Raw genomic sequence first — 18168 nt, 5'->3', positions numbered from 1 at the left:
GCACTGAAGATACATCTTGCATATACGATAGTCCAGTAAAAATGAAGCATCCGCATCTCTCATGTGGCCACACAGCCGATTGTCCTACAATGCCTTAAGATTACTTTCCATATATTTGCTTTAAACTGGACATGAGAATGTAGAAAATAAATCGCATACCAATCAGTTCCATTGAATGTAGTTCTTTAAAAACAGATAATGTCACTGGATACTCAACAATCATCTTATAATTTTGCTGTGATGTCAGTTTATAATTTTTTTCTCAAACCTGGCCTTCTGGACCTGTAGCAGCAATAGCAGCTCTCTGCTCATGCAATCCCTGAGCTCTGTATTGTGTTCATATTGTGTTTCTGGTTCCATTTTAAAGTTATAAGATTCAGATAACTTTCACAATGTCCTCTGACTTGGAATGAAATGGAAGAATTTAAAAGGCAGACTTCAAACCTGACCAATCTAGTTATTTTCTGAAGTACTTGAAAGTACAGAAATAGAAACAAAACAATATGGAAAACAAGTTCAAAATAACGTTCAACAGAAGCGAGGTAATTCCATAAAAAGTAATTTCCTGAATTATTTACCTTTTCTTTGAAAGACAGCATTGAGAAATTCCTCTGCTTGTTTTTCAAAATGATTAATTTTGGTCTCTTCCTGTCTTGAGAATGTCCTTTCTCCAACTTTTAATTTTGGTTGATCAAGAGAGACTAAATGTTCCTGTTGAGAAGCAAGCATGCAATTAGAGTTAAACCTGTAAGGAATGGAATTTTATGAAATACAATTATTAATGACCTAATAAACAGCACCTTCATAAATAGGCACTCATGCATTTGGGAGCACATGGGGATTAAAGCAAGGGAAACCAATTTCATCTTGGGATGCCTGTACCAACCCAGTAATTTCCCAATTAAACTCCACTGCATTAGCCTGAGAGAGAGAAGACTCCCAGGAGATGCAGATTGAAATTGACAATGTTAATCAGTTAAACATAAACATGACATTGACATTTAACATTGGATGTGGGCCACAGGTTTCCTGGAACCCTTAAAGCACAGCAGCAATTGAGAGGAGGGGGTGAAGACAAGAGAAAAATTCCAATAAGCACTGAAACTTCATATCTGCTTTCTTATGTGAAATGCTTTGTTCATAATACTTGTGCTGCGAGGCTAATTTTACAAGTTTGAAACTTTGAGAATCAGACTCGCAACTTAGAGCTCCGATCTCTCAGATCAGCTGTGGCTGATTGTGCTCAGGTGTAGGCATCATTGACCACACAAATGTGACATTTGAGACACACCTAGATCAACCAGAAGTCTTCAGCTGCAAGGACATCAACTCTCCCAAAGTGTAGCTGGCGTATAATGACAAAAAGATCCTAATGCAGAAGTCCCAACATTTCCAGCCTCTTGTATGCTTTCAAACTGTGGCAGTTCAATTTCCTTATTTTGCCACAGCTCAAGGCAAACTTATCGAATTGCTTTTCTAAGACAAGGGGCGATAATTTGAAGTGTTAGCTGAAGTCAGAAACACAGAAATAGGAGTAGGCCATTCAGCCCATCAAGCCTGCTCTGTTGTACAATTAGATATAGACTGATCATCTACCTTAATGTCATGTTCTCGCACTACTTCTACATCCCTTGATGTCATTTCATAGTCTATCAAACTATTGATTTCAATTGACAAAACGTTCGATGATTGAGCTTCTGCAACACCCTCGGGAAGCGAATTTCAAAGATTCACTATCTTCTGAGTGAAGAAAGGCATTTGTGAGAAACCCAATCAATGACACCCAAGAGCTATGTAATGAAATACAACTCATACAACAACCAAATGTGTCATTGAGCATGCTATTGACATTCTGATACTTCATATCCTTGGGAAGTACTGGAAGTGCCCTTCAACACGTACTATGTTCTTCAGAACAGCATTGTCTGTGAACACTTTGTATAACATTATATAGCATTGGGATTTGGACCCTAGAAGAGAAATAAGACAAAAGCCTCCTCAATGATGCCAGAGAAAGCAAGGAGGTGGTGGCAGAATACACAGTCAAGGTGCCAGCAGTAGCCCTTGTTGTAGTCCAGAATATCATTGTTACTTATGAGAGTCCCTTGTATATCTCCCTTATGACCTCCACCTCTTTTTGTTCCATTTGGGGGATATTTCCATCAAATTAATTGAGAAGGCTATCATGCTGTAGGCCCTTACAAATCCCAACAAGAGATCCAGGGATTTGACAGTAAAACAAGGTTCAACTTTAAAGATCTTGACTCCATTCTGCTAATTCCTTCTATTATGCTTCCAATTAAAATCCACCAAATTAGAATGCCCCTTTGATAACTAGAATTGAAACGGATTCATGGGCTCAACACCACTTGCACACAGATTAACTAGATGAGAAATCCAGAATTTCGACCTAAAAGAGGCATACACTTGCCATCGGGGAGAAGGTACAGAAGCCTGAACACACGCACCAGCCAGTTTCGAAACAGTTTCTACCCAACTGTTGTTAGAATACTGAACAGACTCACAAACTCTGAGCATTCGCCTGTACCTGTGTTGCTTTTTTTGCTGCTGTTTACCTATTATTTGCTTATCTTTGCTGCTGAACTCTGATCTGGCTGTATTGCCAGCAAGACAAAGCTTTTCACTATGCCTCAGTACCCGTGACAGTAAATTCAATTCACTTGCTTTCAAGATTCTAGGCCTTAACAAGGGTCCTTCGCAGGTAGAATTTATAATTCAACCCATGACTCTATAGTTCACATTGTAAAGAACAAATAGAATGTGTTTACTTATACAGCTTACCGTTTTTATTGAAATGGGGACTGTATAATTAAAGGGTGAATTGCATGCCAGATTCTATTCAAAGTGTTTCAAATAAACAGGAATATAAGTTACTTATAGCAATCGTTACACATTTGATTTGGATATGGAGAAGATATTTCCACTAGTAGAAGAGACTAGGACCCAAGGGCACAACCTCACTGTGAAGGGACAGCCTTTTAGAAATGAGTTGAGGAAGAATTTCTTTAGCCAGAGAATGGTTAATTTGTAGAACTCACTGGTGGAGAAGGCTGTGGAAACGGAGTCATTGAGTGTATTTAAGACAGAAATATATAGGTTCTTGCTTGGCAAGGAGATCAAGTGTTATGGGAGAAGGCAGGAGAATAGAAACAGATCAGCCATGATCATATAGCAGAGCAGACTCAATAGACTAAATGGCCTAATTCTGCTTCTATATCTTTTGGTCTTATGAAGTCAATTAGTTCATTAATATTAGCAAATAAAAGGGATACACATTGATATCAATAGAATATAATGTTTACCTCACTCAGAAAATCTGACTGAAAAGCCCTCAAGTAATTTTAGTTAGTTAAAAAGTCCTGATGGGCAGTGTTAATTCCCCAATTCATAAGATTTTTAAAATTCTGTCAAACCTAGGGCTAGAGTCATGCTAGAGAAATTACATAGTAATAATACCTCTGCCCATTGATGCAGTCATCCTGTTGTCATGGAAGCACAAGGACAAAGTGTTCACAGCAAGCTAAGAGACTCACAAAAAATATGTGCATCCTTGAATATTACACAGAAAATGCAGCATGATTTCCAGGATCTGTAGTGTTTGTGTTAGCACTGCTGCATATTTCAGTATTGACAGCACGTCTATTGTACTTTTGTAGCTGATAACTTATGATATAACGTAGGCAAACCATATAGATCTGAAAAATACAAGAAAGCAAGTGTTTTATAAGGGCTGAAAAGGGAAAAGTGTAGATGTGATTACTACTAGCCCAACTGGATACTAATACTAAGCAAGATGCAACAGCAAACGTTGTGGTTAATGCTCTGCACTTACAGATAAATGGAGTGTGCAATCATAAAAGGTCAAATAGAACAATTCACTGTGTAATTACCACTAAACTCCTTTCTTAATGTGTGAAACCAATTCAAAACGTTTTTAGCTGATTCACCATTCTTTGTAAAACCATTAAAAACATTTTGCCTTTGTGAACTATAATGTCAATGGAGTCAGGTAATTTCTACTGTAATATTAATGTGTTCTGGAAATGATGTCATCTAAACGCAACTTTCTTAGAGGCAAAGACGGAATAATCTAAAATTCTGACTTTGAAATAGATATCAAGTTTAAAAATTGGGAGGTATTTCAGTTCAGATGTACTACATTGAGATTCAAAGACTTCCTAAAATGAGGTTTATGCTGCATAAATGATGCTGTCACTATAACTAACAGACACCAAAAGATTAATGCAAGAGAAACTGGACTGAATTTACTTAAGTGGGATCAGTTTATCGAACATTAAAGTCTATTAAATTGTCTTCATCAGAAAGTTATTCAATGAGGCAATTGGTATATCACTGACTTTGCTATTTTTACTCCAGGAGGAATTATTTTGCATTAGCATTTAAGTGTAAACACATTAACTGCTTTAGAGTGAGAAAATTCCTTCTGATTCATGTGTAATGTTTGCCTTTGTAAAATAAAAAGTGTGCTTCATAACACAAGACTACATTTAATTCAGTAAGTGCTTGACTATAAATAGGTCAATTATTCATCTGTAGAATCATATAAAACGAAAAAAGATTGGTCACTGGCTGAAGTGCCTTGTCACTCAAAAACTGCACAAGATTAGCTTATGAAAACTGTTTGAAAATGAAATAAGAAAAAAAAATAATCTGATACCAAATCCTAAGTTACAGCATGTCCAAAAAAAAGCGGCAACATCTACTTCAGCCCTCTTCAGATATATTCTCAGAAACATATTCAGGCTTACTGACTGCATTTACTTTCAGTTCAATGGCTCCTTCTATTGTATCAATTGTCACTCCAATGTGGGTGTAGCCCCTCATATATAAATCATTGCAATTTCAGCTAACATCCACAACTTGTTCCTTCATTTCAGTTTGAGTCTTAACATTAAGCTTTAAGATTAAATCCAAATTTCAGATCAGTCATCTGTCACTAAATTTTAAGATTTGGAAAACTTGTAAACAACATCCTATTATCACCTCTTTAGCTGCAAGAGGAAGACCATGAACGAAGAAGACCAGTATATATTGACTTCATCGATTTCACCAAGACATTCAACCATGTGAGAAGCAGGCTTTTTTAAACATTGAAGAGATTACCAGTGAAGCTGCTCAGAATGCTCGCTTTCCTTGAAAAATATAGTTGACAAGGTGGGTAATAAAAGGTCAACACAGAATTTGATGACAGCCACAATGGAGTCAAATAAATCTGCATGTCCGGTGCAACACTTCGCCATATTCTTTGTTTAATAGTCATATATAATATCTACAACTCTATAATGAGTGTATCTACTTATGTGTAAGAACTGACAGAAAGCTATTGAATTTTATTGCCAAGATTCAAGACTAAAGTACATGAAGTTCTCATCAAAAAGTTGTTCTGTGATGATGAAGAAACACTAGCATTTTATTCCAAAGTGCAATTTCTTTTTTTTTACAATTTTTTTTATTCATTCATGGGATGAGTGCATCCCTGTCGAGGCCAGCATTTATTGCCCATCCCTAATAGCACAGGGGTGAGTTAAGAGTCAACCACATTGCTATGGACTTGTTCTGGAGTCACATGTATGCCAGACCAAGTAAGGATGGCATTTCCTTCCCTAAAGAACATTAGGGTTCTTTAAAAAAGTTTGGTTTTTCTGACAATTGACAATGGATTCATAATCGTCATTAGACTCTTAATTCTAGTTTCTTATCGAATTCAAATTCCACTATCTGCCTTGGCAGCATTTAAACCCGGGTCCCAGAAATTTACCTGGGTCTCTGGAATAATAATCCAGCGATAACACCATGAGGCCATCAGCACAGATGTTGTGGCTTAGTAATAGTGTATTCTGGTGAAATTAGCACACTGTAGGACCTTCGAATCAGTGACCTTGTCAAGAAAAGCTGAAAACAAGTCTGATATAACAAAGGTGAAAATGATTCAACCTTTTTGCCTGCTTAGCATGTGTTGTCTAGATCTCGCCATTGTAGAGAAATGTGTTCTAGGTTAAGTAGGCTTATAGTTTAGAATTCTTAGTCAGGTTTCTGTTGCTGCAGGCTCTCAAACACATAACATAACAGCTGCCTATTTTGCATTGAATGTGTTGATTTCAGCATCAAGTGGTACATTGTCAGTGCTGATTGATACTGATATGGCATTGGTCATGGCATTTGTTGTCTTGATGGTCAAAGCAAACCCTTTACAGTTGTGACAAAGTTTGTCCATATGCTGTTTGTATTAGCTTGTTACATTCCAATTTTCTCATTATAATTTTTTAAAAATTAGTGAAGGAATTGAACACAATCTGGCGCACAGTAGTCAAATAAACATTTATCTGCAACAATTAAAAGGCAAAGAAATTGGAAATAAGAAAACACAAATTTATAAGGTGGGGCGGAACAGCGGCTTAGTGGTTAGCACTGCTACCTCACAGCGCCAGGGACCTGGGTTCAATTCCACCCTCTGGCGACTGTCTGTGTGGAGTTTGCACATTCTCCCTGTGTCTGTATGGGTTTCCTCTGGGTGCTCTGGTTTCCTTGCACAGTCCAAAGATGTGCAGGTTAGGTCAATTGGCCATGCTAAATTGCCCACAGGGATGCGTAAGTTAGGTGCATTAGTCAGGGGCAAATATAGGATAGGGGAATGGGTCTGGGTGGGTTACTCTTCAGAGGGTTGGTGTGGATCTGTTGGGCTGAAGGGCCTGTTTCCACACTGTAGGGATTCTAATTCCGATAATGACTTTGAAATGTTGGTTATGACTTCCATCTAAATCAGCAAATATTTTGTTAGTTATATACATTCATGTTAATTAGTACAATATTTATAACAACCTCAAAACAAATACAATTAGCTAAATTATAGGCAGATGTAGAAGCTACACTTTTGAAAAAGAAAGTTCACAATTCTTATCCTAACATCAAAGAATATTTGGGAAAAGGCAGCTTTACACCAGGATGATACTCAAGAAGGCAAGAAAAAAGAAACTTGTCCTTTGGTCAATTTTGAGCATCTTATCTGTGTGATGGAAAACAACTTGTCGATACAGAATTTTCAAAACCTGTTTTGAAAGAAGGCTGGCATTTGCAAGTAGGAGCATAAGGAATACTGTTTGCATAACCACATAAGCGAGGTCAGCTAACTTTGGAACACTTGCTACAATTAAGTATATTTGGGACATTCAAGTAAAATTTCTTTGCAACTGGAAAATGTGAAATTCCAAGTATAACAGATAAGGCAGCAATATATTATAGGTAATATTAGGTTGACCTGACTTATCATCATCAAGAAGAAAACCATTGAGTCATCAGAAAAATCTGATGTTTTGTTGCTGATTCCAATTCAAAAAGAAAGTAAACTTCAGTTTACTTATAATTAGCTTCTAGGTAACATATCATGTGCTGCATCAAAAAGATCTAGACCTGTAAAATGTGCAAGTTATATCCACTAACACAATTAAAATTTTGAATTTGCCTCTCGCAGCAAATCTACACTTTTTTATAGGTGAGAAACAAAATGGTTCATTGAAGAAGGCATTGCAGCAGATTTGAAAAGTAGGCTTTTTTAAAATCACAATACACATCATCTGTAAAGTGATAAGAAAGCCATTTTAAGATTATTTCAAAAAAGATCGGCTCAATAACTTTTATCCACAATATCTCATTGCATCCTCAGCATCACATGGAAAGACAACGCTACCACTGAGGTAGTCATTTCTAGAGCAAATATGCCAAGCATGTTGGCACTAATCAAGCAAATTCCTTTGGCTTGGGCACCTGAGCAAAATAGAAGGTGCTGCAGCCCCAAGTACTGTAATGCCAAGGAGATAGGCACCAAAAAGAGACCAACAGGGTGCTGAAAGCTTCAATTCAAGGATGTGTTCAAAGGCACATGATAAGTGGGAATCCTGAGCTAATGCAAAGTGCAACACCAGTTGCAGGCAGGAATTCACCACCACAATAACATGCATTTTAAGAATCTCCAAAGTAGAGGCCAGCCCTGCATGCAAGATGTCAGCAGAAATTAACTCACACCACCAACAAGGAATAACCTCATGCCTGGATTTTGCCTTTCAAGAAACAGCTTATTCAGCCATCAAAAAATGCAGATGATTTTCATCTGATCTCACCAAAGCAGTGAGACCACATTCACATCATCTCTCACAAATGGAAGGAGACAAGCCGAGAGGCATTTGGATGGGTATATGAATAGGTAGGGTTTGGAGGGTTATGGGCTGGGTGCTGGCAGGTGGGACTAGATTGGGTTGGGATAGCTGGTCTGCATGGACAGGTTGGACCGAATGGTCTGTTTCCATGCTGTACATCTCTATGACTCTATGTCAGAAATAGAAACTGTGTTAATCAAATTTATCTTAAAAGAAGCTAAGTGCGCTTACAATTAAATATTAGTTTTTTCTTTAAATTTCTTTTACATCTTATAGTTAGTTAAGATCTAGCTCTTTCCTCTCAACTACAATGAATATCATCAGCAATGAACTGAGGGTAGAAACATTCAATGTCCGACACTGTTTGCAAACTCCCTTGAAGATGTTTTTGAGTGGAGGTGGGGAGTTAAGCACAGAAAGAAAAAATAGATGAATAGTCAGCATCCAAGCCCTAGGCAATGCTCATGCAGCTCACCACAACTGATCAAGCGCAACAAAAGCCAGTAAGGGAAGAGAGATTACATACCCTCAAAAATACATATGCTGCACAAAAGCCCTTTTGTTTTGATTTTGCCAGATACATAACCCAACAGACTAAGCAGTGTCATTCTGTTCTAGACCAAGTGTACCAACTGATCACTAAAATTAAATATTTCAACTTGCTTCTTACCTTCACCTTTTCTCTTCTCATGCAACAGAAGAGACAGTTTTCATCAAATGACCAGTCAGAAACACCTGTAGGCTCACAATCTGTGAAATTCAAGAATAATTTTAGCCTAACACAAGATTGGCTTTGTCACTGTAGGTTTTTTCCCCCATCTTTCATTTGGAAGGGTGTACCATCTGCCAAATAACATCCCATAGAATGACAAATCTTTCTTATATTTCAGTTGACCAGAGGTACACTTGACAAAATTCATCTCTCGTGTTGCAAAAGAAGGAAAGCTAAAAAAATCGGCTTCTGTATGCTGCAAATAAAATGGCACACAGAACTGAATGGTCCTTAGAACAGAATCAAAACTGACTTAATTTATCTTTTGAGGGTATGAAAACATTTTATTCTTCCCTTCTTCTTTTCTTCTCAGACAAATTTTGCCAAGCCAACACGCTTGTAGCTGAGAGAGTAGAGGTACAACCAGCTCCAAATCCTTTATCAATGTAGTGTTTCATTCAGTACTTTGAACAATAAATCTCACAGCAATTTTACCTCACCTCCCTAAGCACAATGACATGTTAAAATGAATACTAGGCACCATACTACAACAAAGCATTTGGCTCTTGCCAGAATGGATGGTAAATCAAATATTGAAAGCAATATTTTAAATAAATAGGATGCACCTTACAACAGACCTCAAAGTCACCGAGAGACCTCGGTGTTAACTGTTTTTCTTGTATGTGCAAGAATTTAAGCTTAACTTATCAAGTTAAGCACATTAAACACATTGTTCAAACAGTCAGTATAGAGAACCTGGGGAGAGGGTCAGATAATAATCCTTGATTTACAAGATGTCAAATCCAGCCATCATATGGGATTAAAGAGTCCTTGATCAGATGGCTTTAAGGGTATAACGCAAATTGCTTCTGCACAGTCAGAATTCAGTTCTGAATGGGTAATACACACCAAAAACTGTTAACCTTTCAACATCAACTGAGTATAACAAAAAATTACAGTTGTAAGAAGTGGAATATATTAGGACACAAAGTTGTCCTATGTTGTTTGGTAGAGTAGTAGGAATTTTATACTGCATCAAACCATGTTACTGTTGGCGAGGTAGTGCCAAGTCTGATGTTGGTCACCCAAAACTGATTATATTCCTTCTCCAGCATCAACATATTTTACAATTTTAAGAAATTGGTCAAAGTGATGGTTAAGGGTATTATAATAATACAAGGACTGGCTATTAAAAGTTTATCAACAGAGGAGCAACAAAACCAAATCAGAAGTGCACAGGCAGTCCTTTAAGTCCAAATATGAATGAATCAATCAACAGAACCATACCATAATTACAAAATAACATTTGCTTAGTTAAATGTTTGAAATATCTCTGTTGTATCTTAGGTGTCCTTTTTAAAAATCCATTTGATCTGACAAAGATCAGTAATAACATAAGAAAATGGGATCCTTTAGCAATATAATGCCTTTTTTTCAATCTTCGTAATTTTTTTAAATGATTAAACAATTTACATTGTTTCTCTAATTAAATACCGAGCACAATCCAACCAAAGACAATGGGGACGGACCCCTTTGCTCCTCATCATTCCAGCACATCAAATCCAAATGATAAAAACATTAAACAGAGAGGCCTATAAATATCTTAGGTTGAAAAATAACCAGAGGCCAGTCTACAGATATCTGCAGTTGTTTTCACCTGCAGTAATGCAGACTGAGAGTTAATCTTTTCCCTGCTTGTTCCATATAACATACAATTTCTGCGTCAATGTGACAGCAATAATGAGCAACCAACTTGTCCGAGATGAGAATATCTTCCTTTTCTCAGATCAAATCAACAAAAATGTACACAAAAAACTTTATGACAAAAGACCAATTGAACAGCTTGTGAAATTATTTAAGGCAATGCAGTTAAACAAGAACTTGCATTATATTCCCAATAAGGCTCTTTCCAAGTTGAACCTTAATGTTCAGTTCATTTGCTTGTGTTTCATATATATTATTTTCAATGAATAAAACGTATGTTTGTCTATGTTGCACTTGTTGTCATGACTATACTTAGAATATTGCTCCAAAAAAAGGGTAAATTTTAAGGGTTTTCATTCCCTGCCAATTTCCTTTACAGCACATAACCAAAATGTTTATCTTTTCACCAGCAATGTAGGTGTACCTAGACCACAAATTGCAGTGACTCAAGGTGGTAATTCACAACCACCTTCATGAGCGCAATTATAGATGGACAATAAATACTGGCCTTCCTCAAGACTCTTACATCCCAACAATAAATAAAGAATAATTGGCATGCTAAGGATGCTAGTCTCCATTTCTTCCTCCAAAAACATGGAAATCTGTGGAACAAAACAAATATTCTCCACCATTACTTGCATTTGGCTATACATATATAATGCTGAATATGTTACCACTGGGTGACTTTATTAGAAAATAAATGTAAAAGGTTTACCTTCAAACAGGCTGATATCTTTTAGAAGTTTACTTCCAAACAGCCCTTCCAAAATGCTTTCAAACCCTTATGGAAAAACAATTACGACATTGTGAGTACAAACAAAATTGTCCTGGCAACAACATGCAGGAGTAGAAACAGCAGGCATTAATTTCACAATTATATATCTGCCAACTTGTGCTGTAATATTTATTATAAGCATTGGACTGTGATTAAGAGAGCTTCTCAATTTATTTATAGGTACAAACTTGTTGCCAATTTTAAAATGTCAACATTAATATTTTTGAGAAGCACAATCAGCTGGAAAAGATCTTTCCAAAACAATCCTTATTAGCACTCTACATATTCTGAAATATCATCACATGTAAGGAGGATTAATTTTATTTTGGAATCAAAGCTTTACACTGCATTTGACCAAGCCATGCTTGACCTGTTACAGCTTGTTGCAATCACTAGTACAAATGTATACAAACGTCTGTTTTCTCCAACACACATCCATCAACAATAGAACAACTGCAAATGACTATTTACAAAAGTAATCTCCATGGGAACGTATAACTAAGCAGAATTAGGCCCTTTGGCCCTTTGAATTCTTTACACCACTCAGTAGGTTTATGGCTGATCTGATTGCAATCACAGGTCCACTTTCCTACCGGGGGGGGGTGGGGGGGGGGGGGGAGGGAGGGGGGAGGGAGGGGGGGGGAGGGAGGGGGGGGGAGGGAGGGGGGGGAGGGGGGGGGGGGAGGGGGGGGGGGGGGGGGAGGGGGGGGGAAGGGGGGGGGGGAAGGGGGGGGGAAGGGGGGGGGGGAAGGGGGGGGGGGAGGGGGGGGGGGAAGGGGGGGGGGGGAAGGGGGGGGGAAGGGGGGGGGGAAGGGGGGGGGGGGAAGGGGGGGGGGAGGGGGGGGAAGGGGGGGGGGGGGGGGGAGGGGGGGGGAAGGGGGGGGAAGGGGGGGGGGAGGGGGGGGAAGGGGGGGGGGGGGAGGGGGGGGGAAGGGGGGGGGGGGGAGGGGGGGGGAAGGGGGGGGGGGGGGGGAGGGGGGGGAAGGGGGGGGGGGGAGGGGGGGGGAAGGGGGGGGGGGGAGGGGGGGGGAAGGGGGGGGGGAGGGGGGGGGAAGGGGGGGGGGAGGGGGGGGGAAGGGGGGGGGGGAGGGGGGGGGGAGGGGGGGGGAAGGGGGGGGGGAAGGGGGGGGAAGGGGGGGGGGGAGGGGGGGGAAGGGGGGGGGGAGGGGGGGGGAAGGGGGGGGGAGGGGGGGGAAGGGGGGGGGGAAGGGGGGGAAAGGGGGGGGAGGGGGGGGAAAGGGGGGGGGAGGGGGGGGAAGGGGGGGGGAGGGGGGGGAAGGGGGGGGGAGGGGGGGGAAGGGGGGGGGAGGGGGGGGGGGGGGGAGGGGGGGGAAAGGGGGGGGGAGGGTGGGAGGGGGGGGGAGGGGGGGAGGGTGGGGAGGGGGGGGAGGGGAGGGGGGGGAGGGGGGGTGGGTGGGGAGGGGGGGGGCGGGGAGGGGGGGTGGGTGGGGAGGGGCGGGAGGGGGGGGGCGGGAAGGGGGGGGTGGGGGGGGTGGGGGGGGGGAGGGGGGGAGGGGGGGAGGGGAGGGGAGGGGGAGGGGAGGGGAGGGGGGGGAGGGGGGAGGGGGGGGGGAGGGGGGGAGGGGAGGGGGGGGGGAGGGGAGGGGAGGGGGAGGGGGGGGGGGGGAGGGGAGGGGAGGGGGAGGGGAGGGGGGGGAGGGGAGGGGAGGGGGGGGGAGGGGAGGGGGAGGGGAGGGGGGGGGAGGGGGAGGGGGGGGGGGGGAGGGGGAGGGGAGGGGGGGGGAGGGGGGGGGGAGGGGGAGGGGAGGGGGGGGGAGGGGGAGGGTACAAAGAATTGGGGTGTAAGAGGGATCGGGAGACAGATCGAGAGGTCAGTGGGGTCTGGAAGAGGCATGAAGACAGAACATGTGGAGGGCGGGATGGGAGAGGAGGCCGGGGCAGGACTACAATTCCCATGTCGCTTTGCGAATGAAGGGTGGTGCGCAGCCTCAGTGGCCGGGAGCCGCTCACGCGCCTCCTCCGTCCCTTTATCCCGAATAACTCAATTTTTTTTAAAAAACGGTTTTTGACAGACAGACAGTAAGGGTCTGAAACACATAACATGACCGCCGGGCTTCGAAAACAATCCCTTCATCAAAAAAAAAGAACAATTCCTGTAATAAATGAGGTAATACAGATGCTGTTAGCCAACTTATATACAATTATGATGATGGGCGATGTTTTATTAGTTGAGGTTGGGCCAATGACGATTTTTTTTATATTAAAGATCAAAGATAGCGCCCCCAGCGCCATAATATTAGGAATCTGTCACCTTCAATATTAACCACTTCCACACAACTGGCGATGGGGATGATGGAAATACACTTTCCCTTTAAATTGTTGAGCGCGTTTATTGAAGCCGACTTTCCCTACCCCCCCCCCCCCCGTCTATTTTTTAAATACATTAAATCTTACCTACACAGTGAATAAGTTTATGTCTCCAAGAGTCGAGCTCCTGTCGGAAGCCGCGCCTTTCGATCGAACATTGCTGACTGTGACTCGCCATTTTCTGAACGGATTGGGAGTGTGTGTGGAGACAGAGAGGGAGGGAGGATATTGTGATGATAACAAAATTAATCCCCCTCCATCGCGGCGGTGGTGGCGGCGGCTGCCGGAGGGTGAGGGGAGAATGGGGGGAGGGGACCCAGGCCTCGACGACGGAGGAGGCGGCTGCGTGCGCGCGACCTAAATCACGCGCGCGTGCGTGAGCGACACCGCGCGCGCTCCGTCTGCGCGCGCCCGGCTCCCTTGGAGGCTCCCTGCCACCCCCACCCCCCTCCCCAACATCGCCCCCAACCCACTCCCCGCCGTGCTGCCATCTATCTGATTGAGTCTGGGGTTGGCATCCACCTTCCAGACTTGAGCCCATCTGGCAGCTTCTGGTGGGGAAAAAAAACACCTCCAATTCTGTTAACTCTGTCTCCTGTCCGCAGACGGGTCCATCCATGGACTCTGTTTACACGTCTCGCTGCCGCGGAATGGCTGCCACCATTGCCAAAGGCCCACCATGCCCCGTCAGTGATCTCCTACAACCTCTTCCGTCAGGCAGAAGAAACAGATGTCTTGACACACGCACCATCAGGTTCATGAACAGCTTCTTCCTGGCCGTTTAGACTGATGAATGGATTCTCTAGCCTCAAATAATGCTGATCTTGCTAATGTTGGTCTCGCCTAGCTCATGCCCTGTGTAATGTAACCAGTATGGTGAAAGTGAGGACTGCAGATGCTGGAAATCAGAGTCTAGATTAGAGTGGTGCTGGAAAAGCACAGCCGGTTAGGCAGCATCCAAGGAGCAGGAAAATCGATGTTTTGGGCAAAAGCCCTTCAGTATGCCTCTGTCTAAGTCTTTTTGATCTGCATGTCCTTGCCTGCTATGATCAACTTGTGCTGATTGTAAGCAAAGCTTTTCACTCTACTTTGGTACGCATGACAATGAAATCAGTCAATCAAGACCTGCTGAGTTTCTCCAACAATCTTTGGCTTCTGAAGAAGGGTCACTGGACTCGAAACGTCAACTCTGTTTTCTCTCAAGCTATGCTCCCAGACCCACCAAATGTCTCTGGCAATTTCTGTTTTTTTGTGTGTTACCTCCTCATTGGAGAACGAAATGTAGAGCAAGTGACTGGGCAACTTTTCTACACAGAAGTGTGTGTGTATGGAATGAGCTGCCAGTGGAAGTGGTGGAGGCTGATAAAATTACAGCAATTAAAAGGTAGCTGGATGGGTATATGAATAGGAAGGGCTTAGAGATGACTCGATGACAGCTTTGAGGAACAACTAAGTTCTGTCCTTAAAAGTGACCCCAAGTTTCCAGTTGCTTGCCACTTCAACATGGTGCCGTGTTCCCTGACCAACATTTTTGTCTCAGGCTTGCTGCAGTGATCCAGCAAAGCTCAATGCAAGCTAGAAGAGCAACACTTCATCTCAACTTAGGCTTTCAGGACTCAATATCGAGTTTAATAAATTTTTAACTTAACTAACTCCTTCCATGTCGACTTCAGGAAGCAAGGAGGAGGACACATCCCTATCTACAACAATGGAGCTGAAATGGAGATGCTTGAGTCTGTCAAGCTCTTCGGAGAAATGATCACCAACAATCTGTCCTGGATCAACCACGTTGATGCAATGGTCAAGAAGGCACGACAACTCCTTCCTCAGGAATCTAATGAAATTCCACATGTCCATAAGGACTCTCACCACCTTTTATAGATGCACCATAATATTCTATCTGGATGCATCATGGCTTGATAGGGCCACTGCTCTGCCCAGGACCGTAAGAAACTACAGAAAATTTTGAACGCAGCCCAGTCAAGCTAATCTTCCATTCATTGACTCCAGCTACACTTCTCGATGCCTCAGAAGGCAGCCAACATCAAAGCCCCTCCCATCCTGGTTATAATCTCTTCCAACCTCTTCCGTCATGCAGAAGATATAAAAGCTTAAACACACATAGGAACAGCTTCTTCCCCGCTTTTATTAGACTTCTGAATGGACCTCTCAAATTTCAAATCTAATGTTGATCTCGCTTTTTGTGCACTTCTTTTCAGCCATGACTTTGTCTTCCTCACTCTGTTCAATCACCCTATGATCTTTGTATGGTATGACCTGGCCTGAAACACGCAAACAAAACTTTTCACTGTACTTAGGTACATGTGACAATAATAAATCAAATCAAAATCAAATATTACTCACCCCACACCCAGATTCTTTCAAGACATGGGTTACTTTCAGCACCGCCAATCCATTTTCACCCACTCATTAGCACCATTAGCACTGATCTAGCTTCTTCCCTAGCTTACCAAAACAATCCCGTTCCTTAATTTTCTCTCCACCTTTTAGCTCATTTCTTTTACTCAATCATCAGCATAAATGCTACCTTTTCTTAGCTGCTTTCAGTTCTAAAGAAGAGTCACTGGACACTAATGTTAACTCTGTTTTCTCTCCATAGATGCTGCCAGACCTGCTGACTTTCTCCAAAAAAATCTGCTTTTATCTGTTTCAGATCTCTAGTATCCACAGCTTTTTGTTTTATTATAACAATATGGTCAACTGTCTTGAGTGGAAAGTCTGAAACAGACATTATTACACCTCACTGGTGTCGTGACATAAATCAAGCCCCGCTATTCCTGAATCCATACCAGTTGTTAGTTTTTTTAAAACATTTGCACAGTACCACAAACTATCAGACCAAGGGTGATAGAAAGCATGGACTAACGAAGACTTACTATTTGTCACAAGTAATTAGAATGTAGCTACAGGAGAACAAATATAAACCATTGGCATATAATGCTACTAAATAAAACTCTATTCCCCTAATAAAGTCCCCCTTACACACCCACATAGACAAACAAATAGAAAAAATAGATTGTGGGAGAGGTAGAAAAACTGCAAAGTTGATTCAGTAGTCTTTGCTGCTTAGTTCCAATGATCCTTCTTCAACTGGCCATCCGCTTCATTATTCAGATTGCTTTATCAAGGTGGTTCTACTGGTGTGTAAGTAGTACAGAGTAACTGAATCATTTGGTAAATTACTCTGATCTATCAATTCAAAAGTCAACGCTCACAGCAACTGGTGCAGGAAAAGTATCTGGTTTAATTCAGGTTTAAACTGAGTTTTTGACTGCAAAGAGGCTTCTAGGCTGGGAGATGATCTGCACATTTATTTTCCTCTCTCTCTGTGTATCTGTAACTTGTTTCCGGCTCCAAGCTGCTCAGCCACCAAGAACCAATCAAAGTTGTTGGCAAGCAAAAACTATCACTGATAATTGTCACTAGCCAATGGATCAAACAATGTCTTGTTGTCAACAAAAGTTGCATCAGTACAAACCCTCAGCTCCGGATCATTTGCAGTCTGAACTTCAATTAGTGTTTGTTCAAACAGGTATTTACAATGCGTGTCATGACTTTCAGATTGCCTGTCGTCAAAACTGCAGCTGATCTTTCAAACACTGGTTTTTAAAAACAGTCTATGTCATTTCAATCCGGTTGTTAACAATACAAAGTAAAAAGACATGGTCCTTACAACATTTTCAAAATGCTGATTGGTGCAAAGTAAGGCTGTGAGGCAGCTGTCCTACTATTTACAATCTGTCTGACAATGGCTATTCACCTCATCAGAAATCAACTACACACTGGTTTCAGTGTTAAATAAAACTTATTTAAAAATTGTCCTTGAGAATGTGTGATGAGCTGCCTTCTTAGCCACTGCAAGCCTTTGGGTGTATGGGCACCCCTCATGCTGTTTGGGAGCTAGTTCCATGATTTTGACCCAAATGGAACAATGATATAGTTCCAAGTGAGGATGGTGTTTGGCTTGGAAGGTAACTTGAAAGTTGTGGTTCCCAAGCATCTGCAGTCCTTGCCCATCATGTGGGCCAAATACAGGTAAATTGAACTAGTTTAGTTTGGCATGGAAGAGTTGGACTGAAGGGTCTGTTTCCGTGCTGTATGTGGTGGGGGTTGAATTTTGAAAATGGTGTCAGAAGCATTGGCGAGTTACTAAATTGCATCTTTTAGATGCTACACACTGCTACCATTGTGCATCAGTGGTCAAGGGAGTGAATGATGAAGGCAGTGGATGTGGTGCCAAGCAAGCAAGCTGCTTTGTCTTGAAGGTCATGTTGCTTGAGAGTTGTCAGACTGCACTCTTCCAAGTCAATGCAGACTATTGCGTTGCACTCCTATCTTGTGCCTTGTAGATAGTGAACAGATGCTAGGAAGACAGGAGGTGAGTTACTCACCACAGAATTCTAAGCCTATGAACTGCTTTGTAGCCACAGTATTTC

The 18168-nt window shown here is 42.2% G+C and overlaps 1 protein-coding gene across 4 annotated transcripts in view; it reads right to left on the bottom strand.

Annotated features, from left to right (window-relative positions):
* Positions 1–14052, bottom strand: part of LOC140463352 (uncharacterized) — a 121161-nt gene extending 107109 nt beyond the window's left edge. Inside the window, exons 1-4 of one of the 4 annotated variants that reach the window (XR_011954661.1) lie at positions 13799–14052; positions 11324–11389; positions 8863–8942; positions 579–711 (exon numbers count right to left, since the gene is read on the bottom strand). Coding sequence is in view for 2 of the 4 variants with exons in the window: in XM_072557184.1 (XP_072413285.1) it covers positions 579–711; positions 8863–8942; positions 11324–11389; positions 13799–13889 (370 nt within the window). In the remaining 2 variants the exon portion in view is untranslated. Of the gene's footprint in view, positions 1–578; positions 712–8862; positions 8943–11323; positions 11390–13798 lie in introns of those variants that run through there. The other 3 variants (XM_072557184.1, XM_072557185.1, XM_072557188.1) reach the window with 3 other exon arrangements.
* Positions 14053–18168: the final 4116 nt, after the last annotated feature.

This window comes from Chiloscyllium punctatum, chromosome 38 (genome assembly GCF_047496795.1).
Source record: "Chiloscyllium punctatum isolate Juve2018m chromosome 38, sChiPun1.3, whole genome shotgun sequence".
NCBI classification, from domain to species: Eukaryota; Metazoa; Chordata; class Chondrichthyes; order Orectolobiformes; family Hemiscylliidae; genus Chiloscyllium; species Chiloscyllium punctatum.
This window is presented reverse-complemented; position numbering and strand designations above follow the sequence as displayed.